The sequence below is a fragment of the Choloepus didactylus genome, chromosome 2 (assembly GCF_015220235.1).
Source record: "Choloepus didactylus isolate mChoDid1 chromosome 2, mChoDid1.pri, whole genome shotgun sequence".
In the NCBI taxonomy this organism is placed as follows: domain Eukaryota; kingdom Metazoa; phylum Chordata; class Mammalia; order Pilosa; family Megalonychidae; genus Choloepus; species Choloepus didactylus.
Genome location: NC_051308.1, coordinates 115,496,248 through 115,515,872, shown reverse-complemented (window position 1 = coordinate 115,515,872; position 19,625 = coordinate 115,496,248). Strand labels below are relative to the sequence as shown.

The following is a 19,625-nucleotide window of genomic DNA, read 5'->3' as shown; positions in this document are numbered from 1 at the left end:
CAAATGTATAAAATGCAATAATATATCAATGGTTTAGGACTCATAATATATAAATAGATAATTTGTGACAAGACCTACATAAAGATGGGAGAATGGAGGGGTATGGGAACATTGTTTGTGTATGCTATTGAAGTTAAGATCATATTGAAGCAAATGAGATAATTATAGATTTAGGATGTTAAATTTAAGCCCTATGGTACCACAAAGAAAATATCAGAATATGCAGATTCATAGAGACAAAAAGTAGAGTACAGGTTGCCAGGGGGTTGACAACAGGAGCAATGGAGAGATAATGCAAACTGAGTGTACGGTTTCTGTTTGGGGTCAAGAGAAATTTCTAGTAATGGGTACGGGAAAGGGTATGGTTACATTGTGAATGTGATTAATCCCACTGGATAATATGCTTGGGAGGGGTTGGGATGGGAAAATTTATGTTGTATATATGTTTCCACAATTAAAAAAGAAATATAGAGAAAAACTGAAGGGACAATGACAATTAAATGCAATACATAATACTGGATGGGATCTAAGAATGTAGGAGAAAAGGCTCAAAAGGACATTACTGGAACATAAGAAAAAAATTCGTATATATAATATAAACTATATATTAATGTTAAATTTCTTGAACTTGGTAACTGCACTTAAGGTGATTACATAAGTGAATATCCTTGTTCATAGGAAATATACATGGAAGTATTATGTGTTCAAGGAGTATGATATATACAACCTGCCCTCAAATGTTAAGGGGATAGGTAGGTAGGTAGGTAGGTAGATAGATAGAAATGTTTGCAAAGGGGGTAAAATGTTATAAGTGATGAATCTGGTTATCTAGGGGTGTGAGGGTTTGTTATATTTCTCTGTATGGGGTTTGTTTGCTTGTTTGTTTAAATTGTTCTGTAAGTTTGAAATTATTTCAAAATAAAACATTAAAAAAATACTATACTAAAAAAACAAACACACACACACACACACACTTAAAGAATTGGTGCCACATCTGTGCTGATTGTCTCATAACCAATAACAGTTATTCCAACATCTCAACCGACTCAGTATATTCAAATAAAATGGAGGGAGTTAGAGAAAAAAAAAATACTGTACTGAGATAGCGTTATAACACAGTGTGTTATCAAGGGTGTGGAGAAATAGGCACTGTTACAAATCACTGATGAGAGTGTAAGTTAATGCAACTTCTAAAGAGCAAATTGTGCTGCAAAGGAGAGGCTAGGCCTCCCTGTATTTGTGCCTAAGAGTCTCCTCCTGAATGCCTCTTTGTTGCTCAGATGTGGCCCTCTCTCTCTGGCTAAGCCAACTTGAAAGGTGAAATCACTGCCCTCCCCCCTACGTGGGATCAGACACCCAGGGAAGTGAATCTCCCTGGCAACGTGGAATATGACTCCTGGGGAGGAATGTAGACCCGGCATCGTGGGATGGAGAACATCTTCTTGACCAAAAGGGGGATGTGAAAGGAAATGAAATAAGCTTCAGTGGCAGAGAGATTCCAAAACGAGCCGAGAGATCACTCTGGTGGGCACTCTTACGCACACTTTAGACAACCTTTTTTAGGTTCTAAAGAATTGGGGTAGCTGGTGGTGGATACCTGAAACTATTAAACTACAACCCAGAACCCATGAATCTCGAAGACAGTTGTATAAAAATGTAGCTTATGAGGGGTGACAGTGGGATTGGGAATGCCATAAGGACCAAACTCCACTTTGTCTAGTTTATGGATGGATGTGTAGAAAAGTAGGGGAAGCAAACAAACAGACAAAGGTACCTAGTGTTCTTTTTTACTTCAATTGCTCTTTTTCACTCTAATTATTATTCTTGTTATTTTTGTGTGTGTGCTAATGAAGGTGTCAGGGATTGATTTAGGTGATGAATGTACAACTATGTAATGGTACTGTAAACAATCGAAAGTACAATTTGTTTTGTATGACTGCGTGGTATGTGAATATATCTCAATAAAATGATGATTAAAAAAAAACAAAAACAAAAAAACAAAATAAAATGGTAGGGGAAAATATGTCAACTTAGAACTTTATATACACCTAAAAAATGAAGAAAAATTTAAACATTTTTAGACATGAGAGAGTTTAATGAAGACCCTTGCTTAAAAATTATTAAATGATATACCTCTGCAAGAAGATAAGTGAATCCAGAGGAAGTCAAGAGCAAAGGTAATTTCTATAATGGGGGTGGAGGATGAGAGGGAGGCTAAAAGAAAAATCTGAATATAGAAATTGGTAAGTTTCTGTAATTGATAAATCAGCAAATTTACATGTAAAATAAATGCATCTTTTTTTGTTTTGAAAGCCTGAAAATAAAAATACAGTTCTCAAAAAAAAAAAAAAAAAAAGACTGTAACTGTGTAACCAAATAAACCCCCTTTATAAAAGCCAAAAAAAAAAAAAAAAAAAAAAAAAGAGCAAATTGGCAGTATCAGTTAAAAATGCACATAGCTTTGGCTAAAAAGTTATTTTTCTATGAATTTATGTTCATACAAAAATGACATGTGTAGGAAGTTATTCACTACGGCATTATTTATAATAGTCAAAATTGAAAAGAACCTAAATATATGTCGGTCGGACACTAGATAAATAAATTAGGCAAAACCAATACAATGGAATACTTTGCAGCTATATAAAAAAAAAATGAGGAAAATCTTGGTATGATCCAGTCTCCAAAATATTACAAGAGCAAAATACAGGACAATGTATATAGTATACTTCATTTGTATTTGAAAGAGGGGAAATGTATGTATATTTGCTGATATATTCATAAACTTAAGACTACCTCTGGAAGAACATACAAGAAAGTGATAACTGGTCGCATTCAGGGAGGGCCATTTGGTAGCTAGGGATGGATAGGCGGCTTTTCACTATATATACTTTATAGATTTTGATTTTTGAACTGTATGAATGTATTACTTATTTTAAAAATAAGTAAAGTATTTTTAAAAAGAGAAAGAAACCAATCTATCACAATTTTATTCCTTAAAAATATTTGAGGTTGAAATGTATGACACTATAACTAGAAGTTAATAATAGAGATGCATATAGGGAAAAAATATACCTATTGCAAACTATATACTACAGTTAGTAGTATTTTAATATTCTTTCATCAACAGTAACAAATGTACTATACCAATACTATGAATCAATAATGAAGGGGGGGTGGTTAGGGGTATAGGAGGATTTGAGTTTCCATTATTTCTTTTCTAGGGTAATGAAAATGTTCTAAAAATTGAAAAGAAATTGTGGTGATGGATGCACAGCTGTATGATGGTACCATGGGCAATTGATTGTACACTTTGGATCTTTGGATAATTGTATGGTATGTGAACAATCTTAATAAAAAAAAATCAAGTATCTCAAACGTACTATAATAACAATTATCAAAAAAAAAAAAAAACACAAAAAACAAAAATTCCAGGTGCAGGAAAAAGTGTGGAGAAAGAGGCAAACTTAATTAACTATTGGTGGGAATGTAGAATGGTACAGCCACTCTGGAAAGCAGTGTGGTGGTTACTCAGAAAGCTAAGTATAGAATTGCCATATGATCTGGCAATCCCATTACTAGGTATATACACAGAGGAACTGAAAGCTAGGACACAAATGAACATGTATAAAATGATGTTTGCAGCAGCATTATTCATGAGTGCCAAGAGATGGAAACAGCCCAAATGTCCATCAACAGATAAGTGGATAAACCAACTGGTGTATACATATGATGGATTATTACACAGCTGTGAGACAGACTAAAGTCATGGAACATGTAACGATGTGGATGAGTCTTGAGGATGTTATGTTGAGCAAAATTAGCCAGAAACAAAAAGAAAAGTACTCTTTGGTCTCACTATATGAACTAACAATGAGCAAACTTTGAGAGTTAGAGCTGAGAACACAGGTTATCAGGAAATAGAAAGAGAGAAGTGATCAGGCATTCAATTCTGAAGGAGTATAGAATGTTCAACAGAACTGATTGTATAGATCCAGAAATGGATAGCACAAAACTCTGATGATAGTGCAATATATTCTAAATAAACTGAATAAAGATAACTGAGTACAATTGAAAGAAGGAGGCTAGGAGCATATATGACACCAGAAGGAAAGATAGAAGATAAAGACCAAGACTGTATAACTTAGTGAAACAGAGTTGTTAATGAGGGTAATTAAATGTACAAATATAAGAATGTTTTTACATGAGGGAGAACAAATGACTGTCAACTTTTCAAGGTTAAGTTAAAAATGGGATAGTATTGGGGAAAAAAATACCATCAATGCAAACTAGAGTCTATAGTTAGCCGTAACATTGTAATATGATTCCATTAATTGTAACAAAGATGATATACCAAAGAAAAATGTCTATAAGGAGGTATATAAGGAAGAGTATGGGATTCTTGGCAGTGGTGGTGCTGTCTGACCTTTTAATTGTATTTTATTTTATTTTTCTTTTTAATTCATTTTTTTCTCTTCTTCCTCTTTCTTTGTGGAAGAAATGGAAATGTCCCATATAGACTGTGGAGTTGAATGCATAAGTATGCATACTGGATTGTTTTACTTAGGAGGGAATGTATGGTGGGTGAATAAACCTGTCTGAAAAACAGAGGGATACAAGTGCTGGAGAAAACATGGAGAGAGGGATGTACCTAATCACTTTTGGGCCACACCATTTTACTTCCCTACCATATGGAGGGCAGTGTGTTAGTTTCACAGGAATTTAAGTATGGGGTGGACATATGGTCCTGAAACCCTGTTGTTGGGTAGATACTTGGAAGAACTGAGAGCCAGGACATGAATGGACATTTGCACACTGGTGTTTATGGTGGAAATATTCAGATTTGCAATGGATGGAGGTGTTGTAAGGGTATGTTGATTAATGGATGGAATGGTGAACTCTGGTCTATACTATACATACAATGGAATATTGAGTGGCTACAAGAAGGAATGAAGTTGAGGTATGCAACTAGGTGACTAGACATTGAGGATAGTATGATGAGTGAAATAAACCAGAAATGAAAAGACAGACGTTCTAATGCCTGACCAATATGGACTAACTATAATGTGCCAACTCTGAAAATTGAATGTGAGAACACAGATTTTCAGGGAAAGGCTTATAGTGAAAGTTCCTAGATTGTAAGCTCTTACAGCAGTCACAGCTATTCCTGAGCTGTAATGGTTAACTCTAAATTCTGAGATGCTGAGCTCTTTGTGCATAACCTGGTCAGTCCCTGGAACTTTGGGTATCTGTGTGACACCTGAGACTTGGAGCTAGAGTTCTGAAGCTATGAAAGGTCAGTAGTACCCCGTAGAGCAACTGTTAAAAAAAGCTGAAGAGTTCAGATTTCAATTAGAGATATGAATGAAGCTGATCTAGTTAGGATTAAGGCAAATAAGACTGAAGATTAAACTATGATATTGACAGTGTTTGAAAACTTCATCTTCTGTGTGAGACCAAAGAAAGATATATTTATTTGGTGCAAAATCTATATTTTCTGTAGCACACTATATAATTTAACGTGTATGGTCAGTTTATTCAAACACCATAATTACATGAAACTTTGAATATGGAGTGAGACCTGGTGGGTTTGTGCAGGTTAAGTGTGAAGCCCCAGTACATCCCAAGTATTTGGGTAGAGCATAAAAATGTATTTGCAAAGCCCCCTTGAGGAACTGGTGAAAAATGTGGAAATATTAAACTTCCCCACCTGGGGAATTACTGATATTCTCACAAGTATTGGGCACTACCAATTTAAAAGGCTGAGCTCTCAATCTTGGGTCTTGCCCATATGAAGCTTGTTACTGCAAAGGAGAAGCTAAGCCTGCTTATAATTTTGCCTGAGGTTCAACCCCAGAGAACAACTTTTGTTGCTCTGATGTGGCCTCTCTCTCTAAGCCATCTCAGCAGGTGGACTTGCTTCCTACCCATCCCCCATCCCCTGCCATGTGGGACATGATGCCCAGGGGTGTAAATCTCCCTCGCAATGTGGGACATGACTCCTGGTGATAACCTGGGATCAAGAAAGCCTTCTTGACCAAAAGGTGGAAGAGAAATGAAACAAGAAGTTTCAGTGGCTGAGAGATTTCGAGTGGAGTCTAGAGGTCATTCTGGAGGTTATTCTTATGTGTTATATAGATATCCCTTTGTAGTTTTTACTGTATTGGAATAGCTAGAAGGAAAAACCTGAAACTATTGAACTGTAACCCAGTAGCCTTGATTCTTGAAGATGATTGTATAATTATGTAGCTTACACAGTGTGATTATGTGGTTGTGAAAACCTTGTGACTCACACTCCCTTTATCCAGTGTATGGACAGATGAGTAGAAAAATAGGGGAAAAATTGAATAATATGGGGGGATGGAGGAGATGGGGTATTTTGGGGTATTCTTTTTTACTTCTATTTTTATTTTAATTTTTTTGGAGTAATGAAAATGTTCAAAAATTGATTGTGGTGATGAATGCACAACTATATGTTAGTACTGTGAATGACTGTAACCTTTGGATGATTTTATGGTATGTGAATATATCAATAAAATTGAATAAAAATATTTTTTTAAATATTTGAGGTTGAAAGAGGAGGGTTGGTATAATCATCTTTCTCTGTTTTACCAAAATTTTGGCTTGACCTAAATGATTACAGGGATTTTATAATTTTAAAATTATTTGAAGAGATGGGTCTCTGCAGTATGGGAAGAGAAAATAGGAATTAAACCTTTATAATCCCAGCTTTGGTGTGGTAAATTCATTAGTCCAGTTTGGAAATACACTGCTGAAGATGGTGAAGATGGTTCTCATTTTAAGTCTTTTAAGGCTCCTTGGGTAGCTGAGGGACTTGGCTTATAATGCAGATAAATGAGAACAGAGTTATTTTGGAGAAAAAGAATAGAGTTTGATGTTTTGCCTAGATAAACTATTTACACTATTTTTTACAAATGTATTTAACCTTGCCTAAAGAAGGAAAACTGAGATTTTTTTATAAATTATCTGCAGCAAATTTTAAATCACAAACTGAACTTCCATTTTTACTCAACATATAACTGAGCTGCTTTCCACTGCCATCAATTGATGATTACTCAAGAAATACAAGCTAATTTTTAAGTCAGCTAAACCAAATAATCAGGTAAAATCTTCTGTTTAAGAAAAATTATAATGCATCCTAAAACCTAAAATATCATTTTATCCTTTTATTTTGAGATAATTATAGGCTCATTTATAGTTGTAAGAAATAATACAGAGATTTTTTATTCCCATCACTTGGTTCCCCCCAACGGTAACATTTTGTGTAACTGTAGTACAATATCACAACCAGAAAATTATCACTGACACAATCTATTGAACTTATTGGGATTTTTCCCCAGTTGAACATGCACTCATTTTGTGTGTGTGTGTGTGTGTGTTTGTGTACTTAGGTCTATCCAATTTAATACATGTGTAGATTTGTATGAGCACCGCTGCAGTGAAGATATAGAACAGTTCCATCACAAGGATTCCTTGTGCTACCCTTTTATATCCACAGCCTACTGCCTCTTAACCCCTGGCAACCACTGATCTAATCTTTCTGCAGTTCTATACTTCGGTTATTACAAAAATTGTTATATACAAATGGCATCATACAGTACGTAACCTTTTGAGACCAGCTTTTTCACTCAGCATAATTCCCTTGAGATCTACTTAAGTTGTTGTATCAAGAGCTCATTCCTTTTTATTGCTGAGTGTTATTCCATGTTATGGATGTATCATAGTTTATTTAGCCATTCACTCACTGAGGGACGTTTGAGTTATTTCCAGTTTTTTACTATTATGAATAAAGCAGCTATGAACAGTCATGTGTAGGTTTTTATGTGAACATAAGTTTTCATTTCTCTGGGATAAATACCTAAGAGTTTAATTGCTGGATCATATGTAAGTGAATGTTTAGTTTTGTAAGAAACTCTTATTTTCTAGAGTGGTTATGCCATTTTACATACCTATTAGCAACGGATGAATAATGCAGTTTCGCTGCATCCTCACCAGCATTTACTGTTATTACTACTTTTTATTTTAGCTATTCTGATAGGTGTATAATGCATTATATGTGTGTTGTGTGTATGTGTGTTTGTGTAAACTCTTCTCTCACTCATCTATGAAAACAAATAATTAAGCCAGTGGCAAATGACTTTCATTAGGTGTCTCAAAAATCTTACGGAAAGACTTCAAGCCTTCTTTGGACAGGTTATTCCTGCAGAATAGATAAGCTGATTGGTCATAACTACTGACCCCAGAGTCAGACATTTTTATATGAGCTTCAGACCTGGGATTTATATGTAAGGCTTCCAAACCTACAAATCCATACCCTTCCTTTCTGAGGCCTCCCTATTGCCTCTCTAATCCTTTCTGTTTCTCTCTAGGGCATGACTTACCTGCTGATTCTAAAATTCAAAGAGATACAAAAACTAAGATCTCAGAGAACATAGTTTGTTTTCTAACTAAAAGCAAACAAAATGTCTTTGTTTTATTGTGTATTCATTACCTCCAATTGGTATCCTTTGGCTTGTAGTTCTAACTGTACCTGCTGGTCAGGTTGCAGAGGAGACTGTAATTGAAGAGGAAGATGAGGAAGAAGCAGAGAAGTTGCCACTGACTAAGAAACCGAGGATAGAAGAGATAACGAACAGTGCAGAGGAAAGCAAGGTAATGGTTTTAGCGGTAGTGAAGGGAAGAGAAGGGAATCAAAAGCCATAGTCTTTATGCCTGTACTCTTCTTCAACCTTTTGTCTACTCTCTAGATATTCTATAATCAGAAATTTTTACCTGGTAGTGACATTGTTTACTTTTACAGGAAGAGAGTGAAAGAGAGCTGCTTCAGCAGCAGCTCCAGGAAGCCAATCGAAGAGCCCAGGAATACCGACACCAGCTCCTAAAGAAAGAGCAGGAGGCAGAACAGTACCGCCTCAAGTTGGAGGCTATAGCTCGGCAACAACCCAATGGAGTTGATATCACCTTGGTTGAAGAGGTAGCTGAGGTAGATGCTGTGGTGGTGACAGAGGGGGAGATGGAAAGGAGAGGAACAGAAGTGATTGGGGCAGCAGAGACCACAGAGCTTCATACAGGAGTTTCCATGGAAACCGTTTCATCTTAACATGCAACAGCCATAACGTACTGTGTCCATCTTTTTCCTCTTTTAAAAAGAAAATACGGGGGGGCATACATTGTATAAAAATTAAGAATGTCCTTCAGAAGAAAACTAAAGCAGGGTACGTGCTTGGACTCAGGAAGGCTCTCTATGCAACTGGAAAATTCAAAACCGTATTTCCTTAGAGGATACTTCTTCTGAAGAGCCAAAAGAATAAGGACCAGATTTCTCAGTTCACATCATTGCTTTAAACACAGAGGTAATACAATGCTGGATGTTGTGGGTTGATTGTTTTTTAAATAACTTTCTATTGAAAGATTTTAAGATAACATTCCTAGTACATACACACCCAGAGCCTTTAATAATTGTACCAGCAAGTGACCTGAAAATTTGCTTTGGGTTTATGATTTGTGTCTGTTGAGAAAAGAAAAAGAAGGAAAAAAACCTAATTGGGAGGGAGTTTAGAAGCAAGCTTTGGTGAAGAGAGAAGGAAAATACTCCACTCCAGAGGAGGAGGTGCTCCCAACTATCCTGAGTTAATTTCACTGAGAAGTAATTTATGCAATTGCCTGACAAATTTGCACCTATTGTGTGTCATAGCTCAGATACCAGTTTAAGAAACTGAAATAGAGTCTTTTAAAAACTGGAAAGGAAAGAAATCTTGTTTATGTAGGAGAAGTGTATTTAAAACCAAAATCCTCCAGGCTCTGCTTCCACAATGCTGGAAAGTGGCCAAGAAGAGGCTTGAGGTTATGAAACAATCTGGTCTTAAGATATAAACTTTTCTCTGGCTGGATTTTGTAAAATAGCAATCAGAGGGTAGTCTTTTGTCAGAACAACTTGCTTCCAGACATTTCTTTATGTAGTATCAAGCTCAAACTCTTTAATTTATAAAATTTTGTTGAATTTTCTAAGTGTCATTCAGGACACATGCATGCCTTTCTCTGGAGCTTAGATGGTATGTTCTTAAATGCAAAAGGGAGAGGGAGAGAGAGAGCGAGAGAGATGAATGCTGAGGATGTTGTGTAGCTTTGTTCCCATTTGATTTGGGATGAGTAAATTGTCCTATTTCCTTAAGCACAGGTGTAATATAGAGCTCTGTGTCTTATAGGGCTCCGTGCTTGTTGGCAAAAGGAGTAAGAACCATTAGTGCCATAAAGAACCAAAGATTCTGGCCAAGTATTTTGTCTGCTTTCTTCCCTTCTGTCCCACTATGCCTGTCCCCTCTACCCAGAGACTTTTGAAAAGTGTTTTCATTACTGGCTTTTCTTTCCATGTCAGCATGAAGTTTTTTCAAAAGCAAGGGAATATGGATTGAGTGAGAGAGGTTGAGGGGAGGTTACATTTCAGAGGTTATTGCCTTTGAAATCAGGACCTCATCGTTCTAGACTTGCTTGCTTTGTTGTAAATTAGAAGAAAAAACCAGAAGGACATTGCCAAGTAAACATTTGAATGACTGTTTAGAATACGGTTTTGTTAATTAGTGATCATGGGGCAAATATGCATTTTTAATTTGGAAAAAAATTTGACAGTTAACATGGCTCCACTTACCCTGATTAGTGAAGTAATTTATTTGCTGCAGTTTTCCAGAGGTGCAGAATAATTTTGGGCCCAAAATAGATTGAAAACATAACTCCCAAACCAAATTTAACAAACAGAATGGCTAATAAAGGTTTATAGGCAAAAAGTCAGTTTTGTCCCAGGTTTCAGCACCAAAAAGAGGGGGAAAAATCAGTTTTGAAATTGGTCTAGGCTGCTGGCCACCTTAGCTAGGTTTTCTACACAGGTTTAGGTACTGAACACTTTCCAGATGATCAGAGATTACTCTGGACTCTTGGGGAGGATGGGGATGCAGGAATGCAGCACAGGGACCTAGGTAAGCGTGAGGATGAAATTGTGGTATCTACTGTCAGATTGTCCTGTTCTTGTTTGTGATGTTTTTCTTTTTTTTCTGCTTCCCTTTGGGGACCAGGTGCTAACAGTAAGCTGCTATGTGCTCGATTGCAGAGCCTTAGCTTAACTAGAGGGACCAAGTATCATTTCAGATGTCTTTTATTTATGTTCTTGATTCATATGTTGACTTTAATTTCTTTTTTTTTTAAGTGGGTGGAGGTTAACTCTATAGACAGTATTGAGGCCCATCGCCTTTCTTTGAGGTAGCTTGTGACTGGGGGCTGGGAGTGTCCATTTAAAGCTCTGTTCTGAGCATACAGAGTCCCTTCTTCTGGGGGGAACTATTTAGGACTTCTTATTTTTCTCTTTCTCTAGAAGGCTATCATTCCTACCCCTTTAGTACAGCCCAAGTCATTTTTGATGATAGAGTCTCTGAGATAGGAGAGTTTGTTAGAGGGGAGTCTGGAGTAGGGAGGGAAAGAAGGGAAATGTCTGGAAAGGGATGGATGGCAAAAAGGTATTTATTTTTATTTACTTGGAATAGACCTTTTAACATCCCAGAGAAGAAAAATATGATCTGATCTCCAATTGTATTGCCATGGAAAGAATGGTACATCAGGATGCTTGAAGTTGTTCAAGTTAAATATTAAATGTATCAATGGCAATACAATTTCATGATTTTGCATAGCTTTCTGAATCAGCCATGGAAGTTGGAAAAACGTTGCTTCGATCTTCTGGGTTAGTGGATTCCAACTGATTTTTTGGCAAAGTTGGATTACAGAGAATCAAATACAGTTCACATTTCCCAGACAAGTGGTGCAGAGTTGGTACTTGAGCAGGATAAATTTGGAGCTTAGGATGGTTGCCTACTTTAAGATAAAGCTGCTTTAACAATATCAGTATTAATGTCAGGAATTTTGTGACTCTAGTTTGCGTTTTGGTCTTAAGCCTTCCCCCAAAAGAAGGAAGAAGTAAATCTTGTAATTATTTTTGTTCCTAGCTTCAGGGAAATTAATTATAATAGTGCATTCCCTTCCTATCACTACCTCTGTGGGGTCTCATAATTGTCTTGCCAGAGTTGGGGTTCTCTTAGTTGAAATATGGTAGAACTTGGCTTTAGGTTTTCCATGTTTTTGAGCTCAGTGCCTTAAAAGGTGGTCTTTTTCTCTGTCAAATCTCTGTTTGGTTATTTTTTTGTTTAGTTTTTTTTTTTTTTTTTTTTTTTTTTTTTGCCTTTCCCCCTTCTTCAGCCTAACCATTGCTTTCATAATTTTTTTCTGTGCACTTAGTAACATTAGATATTCATGGCATATAAAATGACTTTCTATTGATGTAAAAAAAATGGATTTACTAGAGGACTTTCCAGTTAAAGCTAGGTTTTGTGTGACCAGGGCTTTTTTTAATACCCTTTCCTGGTTTATGTTAGTGTGTGCTTTTATAAACACATACGGATTTTCCCACTTCATTCTTTCAGGTTCAGCTCTAAATATTTTTATTTCATTAAACACACAGAGTGAATTTCTTAGGATTCACTGAAAATGTGCCAGTATAGTGCATGGAAGAACAAAGAGCATCGCTTGGGTTCCCTCTGAGAGATGTGTCTGTTGGAGAGTGCTCTAACAAGCAGTAATGAGAAAGCTGAGGAGTGAGGCTCCAGGAGAGCCAGTACCTGGCTTTAAAGGTATATAGTGTGATGACACTATGTATGCTAGAAGACAGAGCAGTGTCTGAGGTAGAGATGGAGCTGCCCCTCTATAGGGCAAGCCTCCTTTCCATTCCCATGGCAGCTATTTTGACTGGCATTTGTAAATCTTTTACACCTCGAACAGGAAGGAATCCCCAAAACAGGGCCGTGGCAGAAGGAACATACATTCTCTACATCTACTTTCCTAGTTTAGAAATATCATTTTGGGGAGAAAACTTGTGTGGCTGTCTCCTAACATTAATGGGGCCTCTAGAGCTGGAAGATTGGGGGCATAAAGTGAACTCTTCCCAGAAGTGGGAAGCATTTTTGGTCCTAATTTATTGGAGAATGGTCCCCTTTCCCTACTCCTGTGGGCAGACCTGTCTCTGTAGGACCAGAAAAGGAGTTTTAGAATGGAATATACGTCAGGGCCACCTATATGCTGCTCTAGGCTCTTAACGTCTCTCCGTTTTACATGATGAATGTTTCTCCTCTCTGAGTTAGTACTTTTACCTATGCCAGTTTACTTAACAAGAGACCAAGAGCAGGAAGGGTGTGAATTACAATCAAGTAGGTTTGAGCCCCTCATGCTGCCTTTTTTCTGAGTCTGACTAGGATTATGGGGTGGGTGACATTCTTAGATTCTACAGTAGTAATTTGGCTTGTTAATGGCAGGAAATTGTGATTCCCTATCTCTCTCCTCCCCTTTCCCCCCAACAACTTCTGCTACTGTGACCCCATTGTTCTTATCTCATTGAGTCTCTTCCAGGCACTGGAATTTAATTAGTAGGTCACTTCTAATCATAGGGCCTTGTCTTTTCCCTCTCTATGCCTCTCCTTTCCCACCACATATTATTTGTTTATTCTGAAGTGATTTGTTTCAGAGAATTAATCTAGGCCACACCCTATACCCTGTGCTTCCCTGTTGGTTTCAGGCCTCTTGCTCTTTCAACAATAATGATAGCAACTCCTTTTTCTGGCTTTGTCCTGTGTACTCGCCTCCAAGGCCATTTGTGAAAGTTGGGGTGAGGGAAATGCCTAGATTCTTCTATTGCCCTCAGTTTTCAGGTTGTCTGACAGCTTTATGTACAGTATGTTTTTAGAAAAACTTAAATGTTCTTTTTAAATTTAGGATTATAATGAAATGAAAGTGACTCTGATGAGCAAGTTCATGTGTATGTATGTGCGAGTGAGCATTTGTGTGTATATACCTATACAGATCTATCTTATATATACAGTTTTTGTACTATCATTTAAAATAAAGATGTTTCTTAATAAAATGTCAAAGTCTTACCATTTCAGCATGTCATCAAATTTTTTTCATCTCCTGATCACAGATAAATCTCAATAGCAAGCTTTCCCTATCCAACCGAGGTGAGCAGTGGGGAAGGTTCCTTTTTTTCCCTGTGGGGATCTCTTTTTATCCCTTCATACTCTATGCCTTTTCTTCATCTAGCTACCCATCTCAGCCTGGTATTCTGGTCAGGCAGAGAAAGTTGAGGTAAGAACTGAGGTGAGAATGAAGAGAGATTTTGACTGTCTTGTTAAATTTACATGTGTCTATCTCCTTTCTCTCATCACCACCCCTCCTCCTTTCCCTAAAAGCAAATATCCAAGGGAAAACAGTAGGTGAAGGAAATGATTCTGTGCCCTCATGTGGGAACAAAGTCAATCCAGAGATGGGGGGGGAGGGGGAGGCATCAGGGAGGCCTGGAAATAGCGGATTTGTTTTGCTGACTTTTCAGTTATTCTTAATAAGGTGCTTCCTTCTGTCTTAGTTCAGTTCACCACACATTTATTAAGCAAATGTAAGTAGCAGGATTGTGGCATAATCACCACTGAGAGCCTGGGTTGAGTAGACCAATCTGGTTGGCTAAATTGATGTCCCTATCTAGTGTGTAGTGTTCTCAAAAGCTGCTCAGTTGGCAGTAAGGATGTCTTTATTTCAAAAAGTTCAAGGACTGTGAGCATCTGTGCTCAGCAACTAGAATCTCCAGGCAAGCTCTCAAAGTCAATTTTAGGAAACTGAACACCTACCATGTACTAGGCTGCATGTGGATAATTGCTTGTTGGTAAATATTCACATATAGTCAACAAATACTAAACACATTTTAAGTACAAGGTACTTCTGGCAGGTACCTCATAATTGTACATATGGTCTTTGCTGTGCTGAGAGAAAAAAGAGCAGAGACTTGAGGAGCTTTAAGAAGCAAAAAGATAAAGAGTCTTATTGAATTAAAATCCTGGTAAGAGAAATCATCAGGCTATGGAAGGATGGAAAGGAACTGAAGGGATGGGAACCTATGTTCTCTGAAGGGTAAGATTCTTAAGTGATGGGGGAAAAAGCATGAATTATGGCAACTTTCTAAAGATTTTTCTCTCTGTGACAGTGAGCACTACACCAGGGAGATCAGTAGGTAGAAAACACATGAGAGGGTTAAAGTAGAAGCCGTCTAACACACAGCTGTATGGTGATGCTGTGAACAACTGATTGTGTGCTTTGTATGACTGTATGGTGTGTGACTGTATCTCAATAAAATTGAATTATTAAAAAAAAATTTTAATTAAAAAATTAAAAAAAAAAAAAAAGGTAGAAGCCATCTAGTGATTACACCTGTGTAGGGTTTGTGAGAGCTGTTTGGTAGGTAACAAGGTAAGTTAGTTCAGACTATAGGAGACTCCTGAGCAAAAGTGTGGGGTTGCATATTGCTCCCATAACCAGTCCGAAAATTTAAGAGTTCTTCATTGTGAAGGAATGATGGGGGAAAAAGCATGAATTATGGCAACTTTCTAAAGAAAAGGAAAAGGAGCCTGGAAAAGGAGCCAATATTAGAAATAAAAACAATAGCTACCACGTTCTAAGCCATTGCTATATGTCTGGCAACAAGCCACACACTTTGCATACACATATACATACCGATCTTGCATGGTGGGTATTATCCTCATTATATCATTACAAAAACAGGTTGTGAGGGAGGGCCTGGCCAGCGCGGCCAAGGAGTCCAGCCCCAGGGAGGAGAAGGCGGCAGCAGCTCGGACCGCTGGCATCTTGTCAGACCGAGTCCGGCAAGGGCGCCCCTAAAGCCACTCCCGTCGCTGGCCCCAAGGACCAGGCGTCTCAGGGCCACCCTGACCAGGAGAGCTCGGCAGCCTTCGGGCAAGACCCGCCAGAGTTGCCTAGCAAGAGGCTCGCCCATCCCGTCCTGGGCACCACTTCTATTGGAGCCTGGCAGCTCTTGGGAAAGGAATGACAACGCATCCCGTCACCCCAGCACATGGACAAAAGCCAGCAGAGTGAAGTGTCCTGAATCTATATTTCACAAGGTTTCCTCAGTGGCCTTCAGCAGTCAGGAAGTGAGAGAGCTGAGAAAGAAAGCAGGGGCATGACAGCCTTGCCTCAGCACCATAGCCTTATGGCATAAATCCACACAAGAGAATAAAGAACATTAAACCAAAAATTTTAAGGCAAAAAAAAAAAAAAGAATAAAGAACATACTGATCCGAGCGCCTTAACTACTTTACTAGACGCTTTGGTATCAGAGTTTTTTGTTTTATTTTTCCAAAATGACTTAAAAAAAAAACCAAACATTTTAATGAATTGTTTGGAAGGGACATTTTTGTTTAAGCATTGTTATCTTTTTCAGTGCATGTGAGCTTGTTCTTGTGAATCTGTGCTCCTACTGTTTGTTCTGTGAGCTGGACACAAAAGAAAAACAAAAAATGCCCTGGACAACCCAAGATATGACCCCCAAGGATGAATCTGGGATTGAGAACATCTTCTTGACCACAAGGGGGATGTGAAATGAAACAAAACGAAGTTTCAGTGGCTGAGAGATTTCAAATGTAGTGAGAGGTCACTCTGGTGGGCAGTCTTACACATCATATAGATAACCCTTTTTTAGGTTTTAATGTGTTGGAATAGCTAGAAGTAAATACCTGAAGCTATCAAACTGCAACCCAATAGCCTTGACTCTTGAAGACAATTGTATAACAATGTAGTTTACAAGTGGTGACAGTGTGATTGTGAAAGCCTTGTGGATTGCACTTCCTTTATCCATTGTATGGATGGATGAGTAGAAAAATGGGGACAAAAACTAAATGAAAAATAGGGTGGGGGGTGATTTGGGTATTATGTTTTATTTTATTTTATTTTTTTTTTATTTTTACTTTTTCTGGTATAAGGAAAATGTTCAAAAAATAGATTGGGGTGGTGAATGTACACTATATGATGGTACAGTGAACAGCTGATTGTACACCACGGATGACTGTATGGTATGTGAATATATCTCAATAAAACTGAATTTAAAAAAAATGCCCTGGAATAGCCATAGCCAATAACTGGAAGAAAATGATGTGAATTCCAGGTAAATGACCAGAGGAAATATGGATAAAATGTTAATTTCTCAAATAGGAAAAAAAAAAAACAAAAAACCACATTGACTTTGCCCAGAGTTGCACAACTTACAAAAGTTGTTCTCATCTTTTCTAAAGCTACAGTTTCTACACTGAGTTCCAAGTATGCTTTCTGCTATAATTTGTCTTTTAATCAGAGCACTGTCTTATTCACTTGGCTTCGGGCAGTTTATTCATCTCAGGTTGCAGTTAAGAAATAGGGAGAAGAGACTTCTCCAAGCAGCCTTTCTTGGAAACTCCCAAAGTAAATTTTGCTCTAAAACTAATTCCAGGGATACCTTCATAGAGGTGCTGGCCAGCAGTACTTGAGCAAGGAGAGTTTATCTGGGGAGGCTGACCTGTATGAACTGCACCACCGGGCTACTTGTGCTTTGGCTTCCAGTTGGATTCAGCCAACAGGGAGCCTTGTCAGGCAGGAGACTGGAAGAAAGGAAGAGTGAGATCAGTGTATTGATTTCCAAGGCTCCCTCCCTTGGGGTCACCTTGGCCTAGCTGTGCTGCTTGACTGAAGTTCACTGCTCTTCTCAAGGCAACTCTCCTCTTCTAGGTCCCAGGAACCAACGATATTGAAATGATTCCCTTTGTCCTTCTGTCCTAAGGCTGTTACTAGTTCTCTAGTTACTGAACTATTAATTGCCCTTACTTTTTAAAAAATAGACCCTCATTACTTTGAGCATACCGTCTATTTTGTTGGGACCTTGTCCAATACACCTGGTAAAGGTAGATGATCTTTTGGATTCATAGGCTTTGTGTTTTACATATGTACTTGAACCTTATTCTTATACATGTAACCTTAATTTCTTGAGTCGATAGTTCTGAAGGGTCAAATCCTGGATTAAGTAGCAGAGAATGACTCATACCCATTCCCAAGGGTGGTGGTAGCATCAAGGAGACATAAATCTGAGAGACAATAATAGCTCAGGCCCCTGTGACTTAGCCCCCAAAGAGCCAAACATGCTCAACAGCTTTTCAAGCTTTGTGACAGTGGAACCTTCTGTGTTTCAGATCCCCAAAGCCTTATACAAGCTGATGGACTCTGCCTGCTGGGGCCCTGGTTTCTCCATAACCTCCCAGGATGCCTCTGAGAAATCAGCTTAGAAATCCCTGAGGATAACAACTATACTCCTACTGGCACATTCTGGTTTTTCTAAAGACAAAGTTTGAGCTAATATTCTGAGTTTTTAATCAAAAGACTATCTGAAGATTCCTTAATTGGGGTCAAATCTACCCCTCTATTGTCAGTAATAATACTATTTCTTTGAACTCATCCTGTTAATTTATTATTCATTACTCTGTCAAGAAGAGGTATTTAATGAGTTTTTAAGAATTGCATTCTACTTTATTTTGGGCACACAGTTTCTCACAAAGCTTGAAACCTATATTTGTATTGTGATTTACAACCCCCTTTTTCTATATGTCCTGTCCATTCTTTACAAAAGAAACAGGTTCAGAGAGGTTAGTTGAATTGTCTGAGGTCACAGACACAAACTAGTAAGTGGCCGAGTCCAGGGACTGTTGTTCTCACTGTAACATACTTGCACTAACCCTGAAAAGTCTGAGAATCCACTTCACTCTTGGCTAGAGAGGTCTCCGTCTTTTCAAAAATACTAACAAATGAACATCCTTCACACTTAAACTACAAGCAGGACTTTGCTGGCGCCTGCAAAGGGTAACAAGGTTAAGTTTCAATTGCATGTACCTCTGTTTGGGGTCTATATTTCAACCTGAAGATCATTTACCCCTTTTGCTTTTGACCACTTTTAGGGCAAGAACTGTATTTGTTAGATTTGTGCCTCAGAGGGCTGTGAAGGTCTGCATCCTCAAAATTTTGCTTTACCTTGCATTAACACCTTGGTTTGAAGAACATAATGAAGTCACGTGAGGAGAAAGCTTCTTCACTCCTTCCCTGATCTCCTCCACTACCTAGGAAATTAGCCTTGCCCTCAAAGCATCTTGGTTTAACCTGGGAGATCTCAAGGACCACTCCAACTCGGAGAAACAAGCTCCAGGCAGAGAGAACACAGACTCTGGAGGACAACCAAATATGGGCAAACAACTAATTAGGGTGTGAGGAGTGTTCGGGGAGTATTGGAAAACCTTGAGATAAAATCTATAAACGAAGGTTATAAAGATGTAAAGGAAAACGAATTGCTCAGTAAAAGCATTTTCCTTCTAATACCCAGCAAAGTCAGGAGTTTGAAGGATTTACTATCTCACAAAGTACCATGCTTTAGAAAGTTTTCACGTACATTATATCGTACCCGAGTCTCTCAACAATCCCATTTTACAGATTTGAAAATGGAGGCTTAGGGCAGAGTAGTAAAGGATGGAGCTAGAAACAACCTCAAGGTTCTTAGCCGAAGTGTTCTCAAAGGTTTCCTGCCGAGGACGTTTAGGCAGCGAACCGGGAAGACTAGCACGACTTCCTCAGCGCAGGGTTTGAGCCAGCCTCCAGGCGGCAGCTGCAGCCGCTCTAACTGGGCGGATACTCTCGCCACGCGCCAGCCAAAAACACCTCACTTG

The 19,625-nt window shown here is 38.2% G+C and overlaps 1 protein-coding gene across 4 annotated transcripts in view; it reads left to right on the top strand.

Annotated features, from left to right (window-relative positions):
- The window catches only part of GABPB2 (GA binding protein transcription factor subunit beta 2), a 38,794-nt gene extending 24,812 nt beyond the window's left edge, over positions 1-13,982 (top strand). For all 4 annotated transcript variants that reach the window (XM_037826034.1, XM_037826033.1, XM_037826030.1 and 1 more), the window contains 2 exons: positions 8,537-8,670; positions 8,819-13,982. In XM_037826034.1, coding sequence (XP_037681962.1) covers positions 8,537-8,670; positions 8,819-9,118 — 434 coding nt within the window. In that variant the 3' untranslated portion in view covers positions 9,119-13,982. The remainder of the gene's footprint in view (positions 1-8,536; positions 8,671-8,818) is intronic.
- Positions 13,983-19,625: the final 5,643 nt, after the last annotated feature.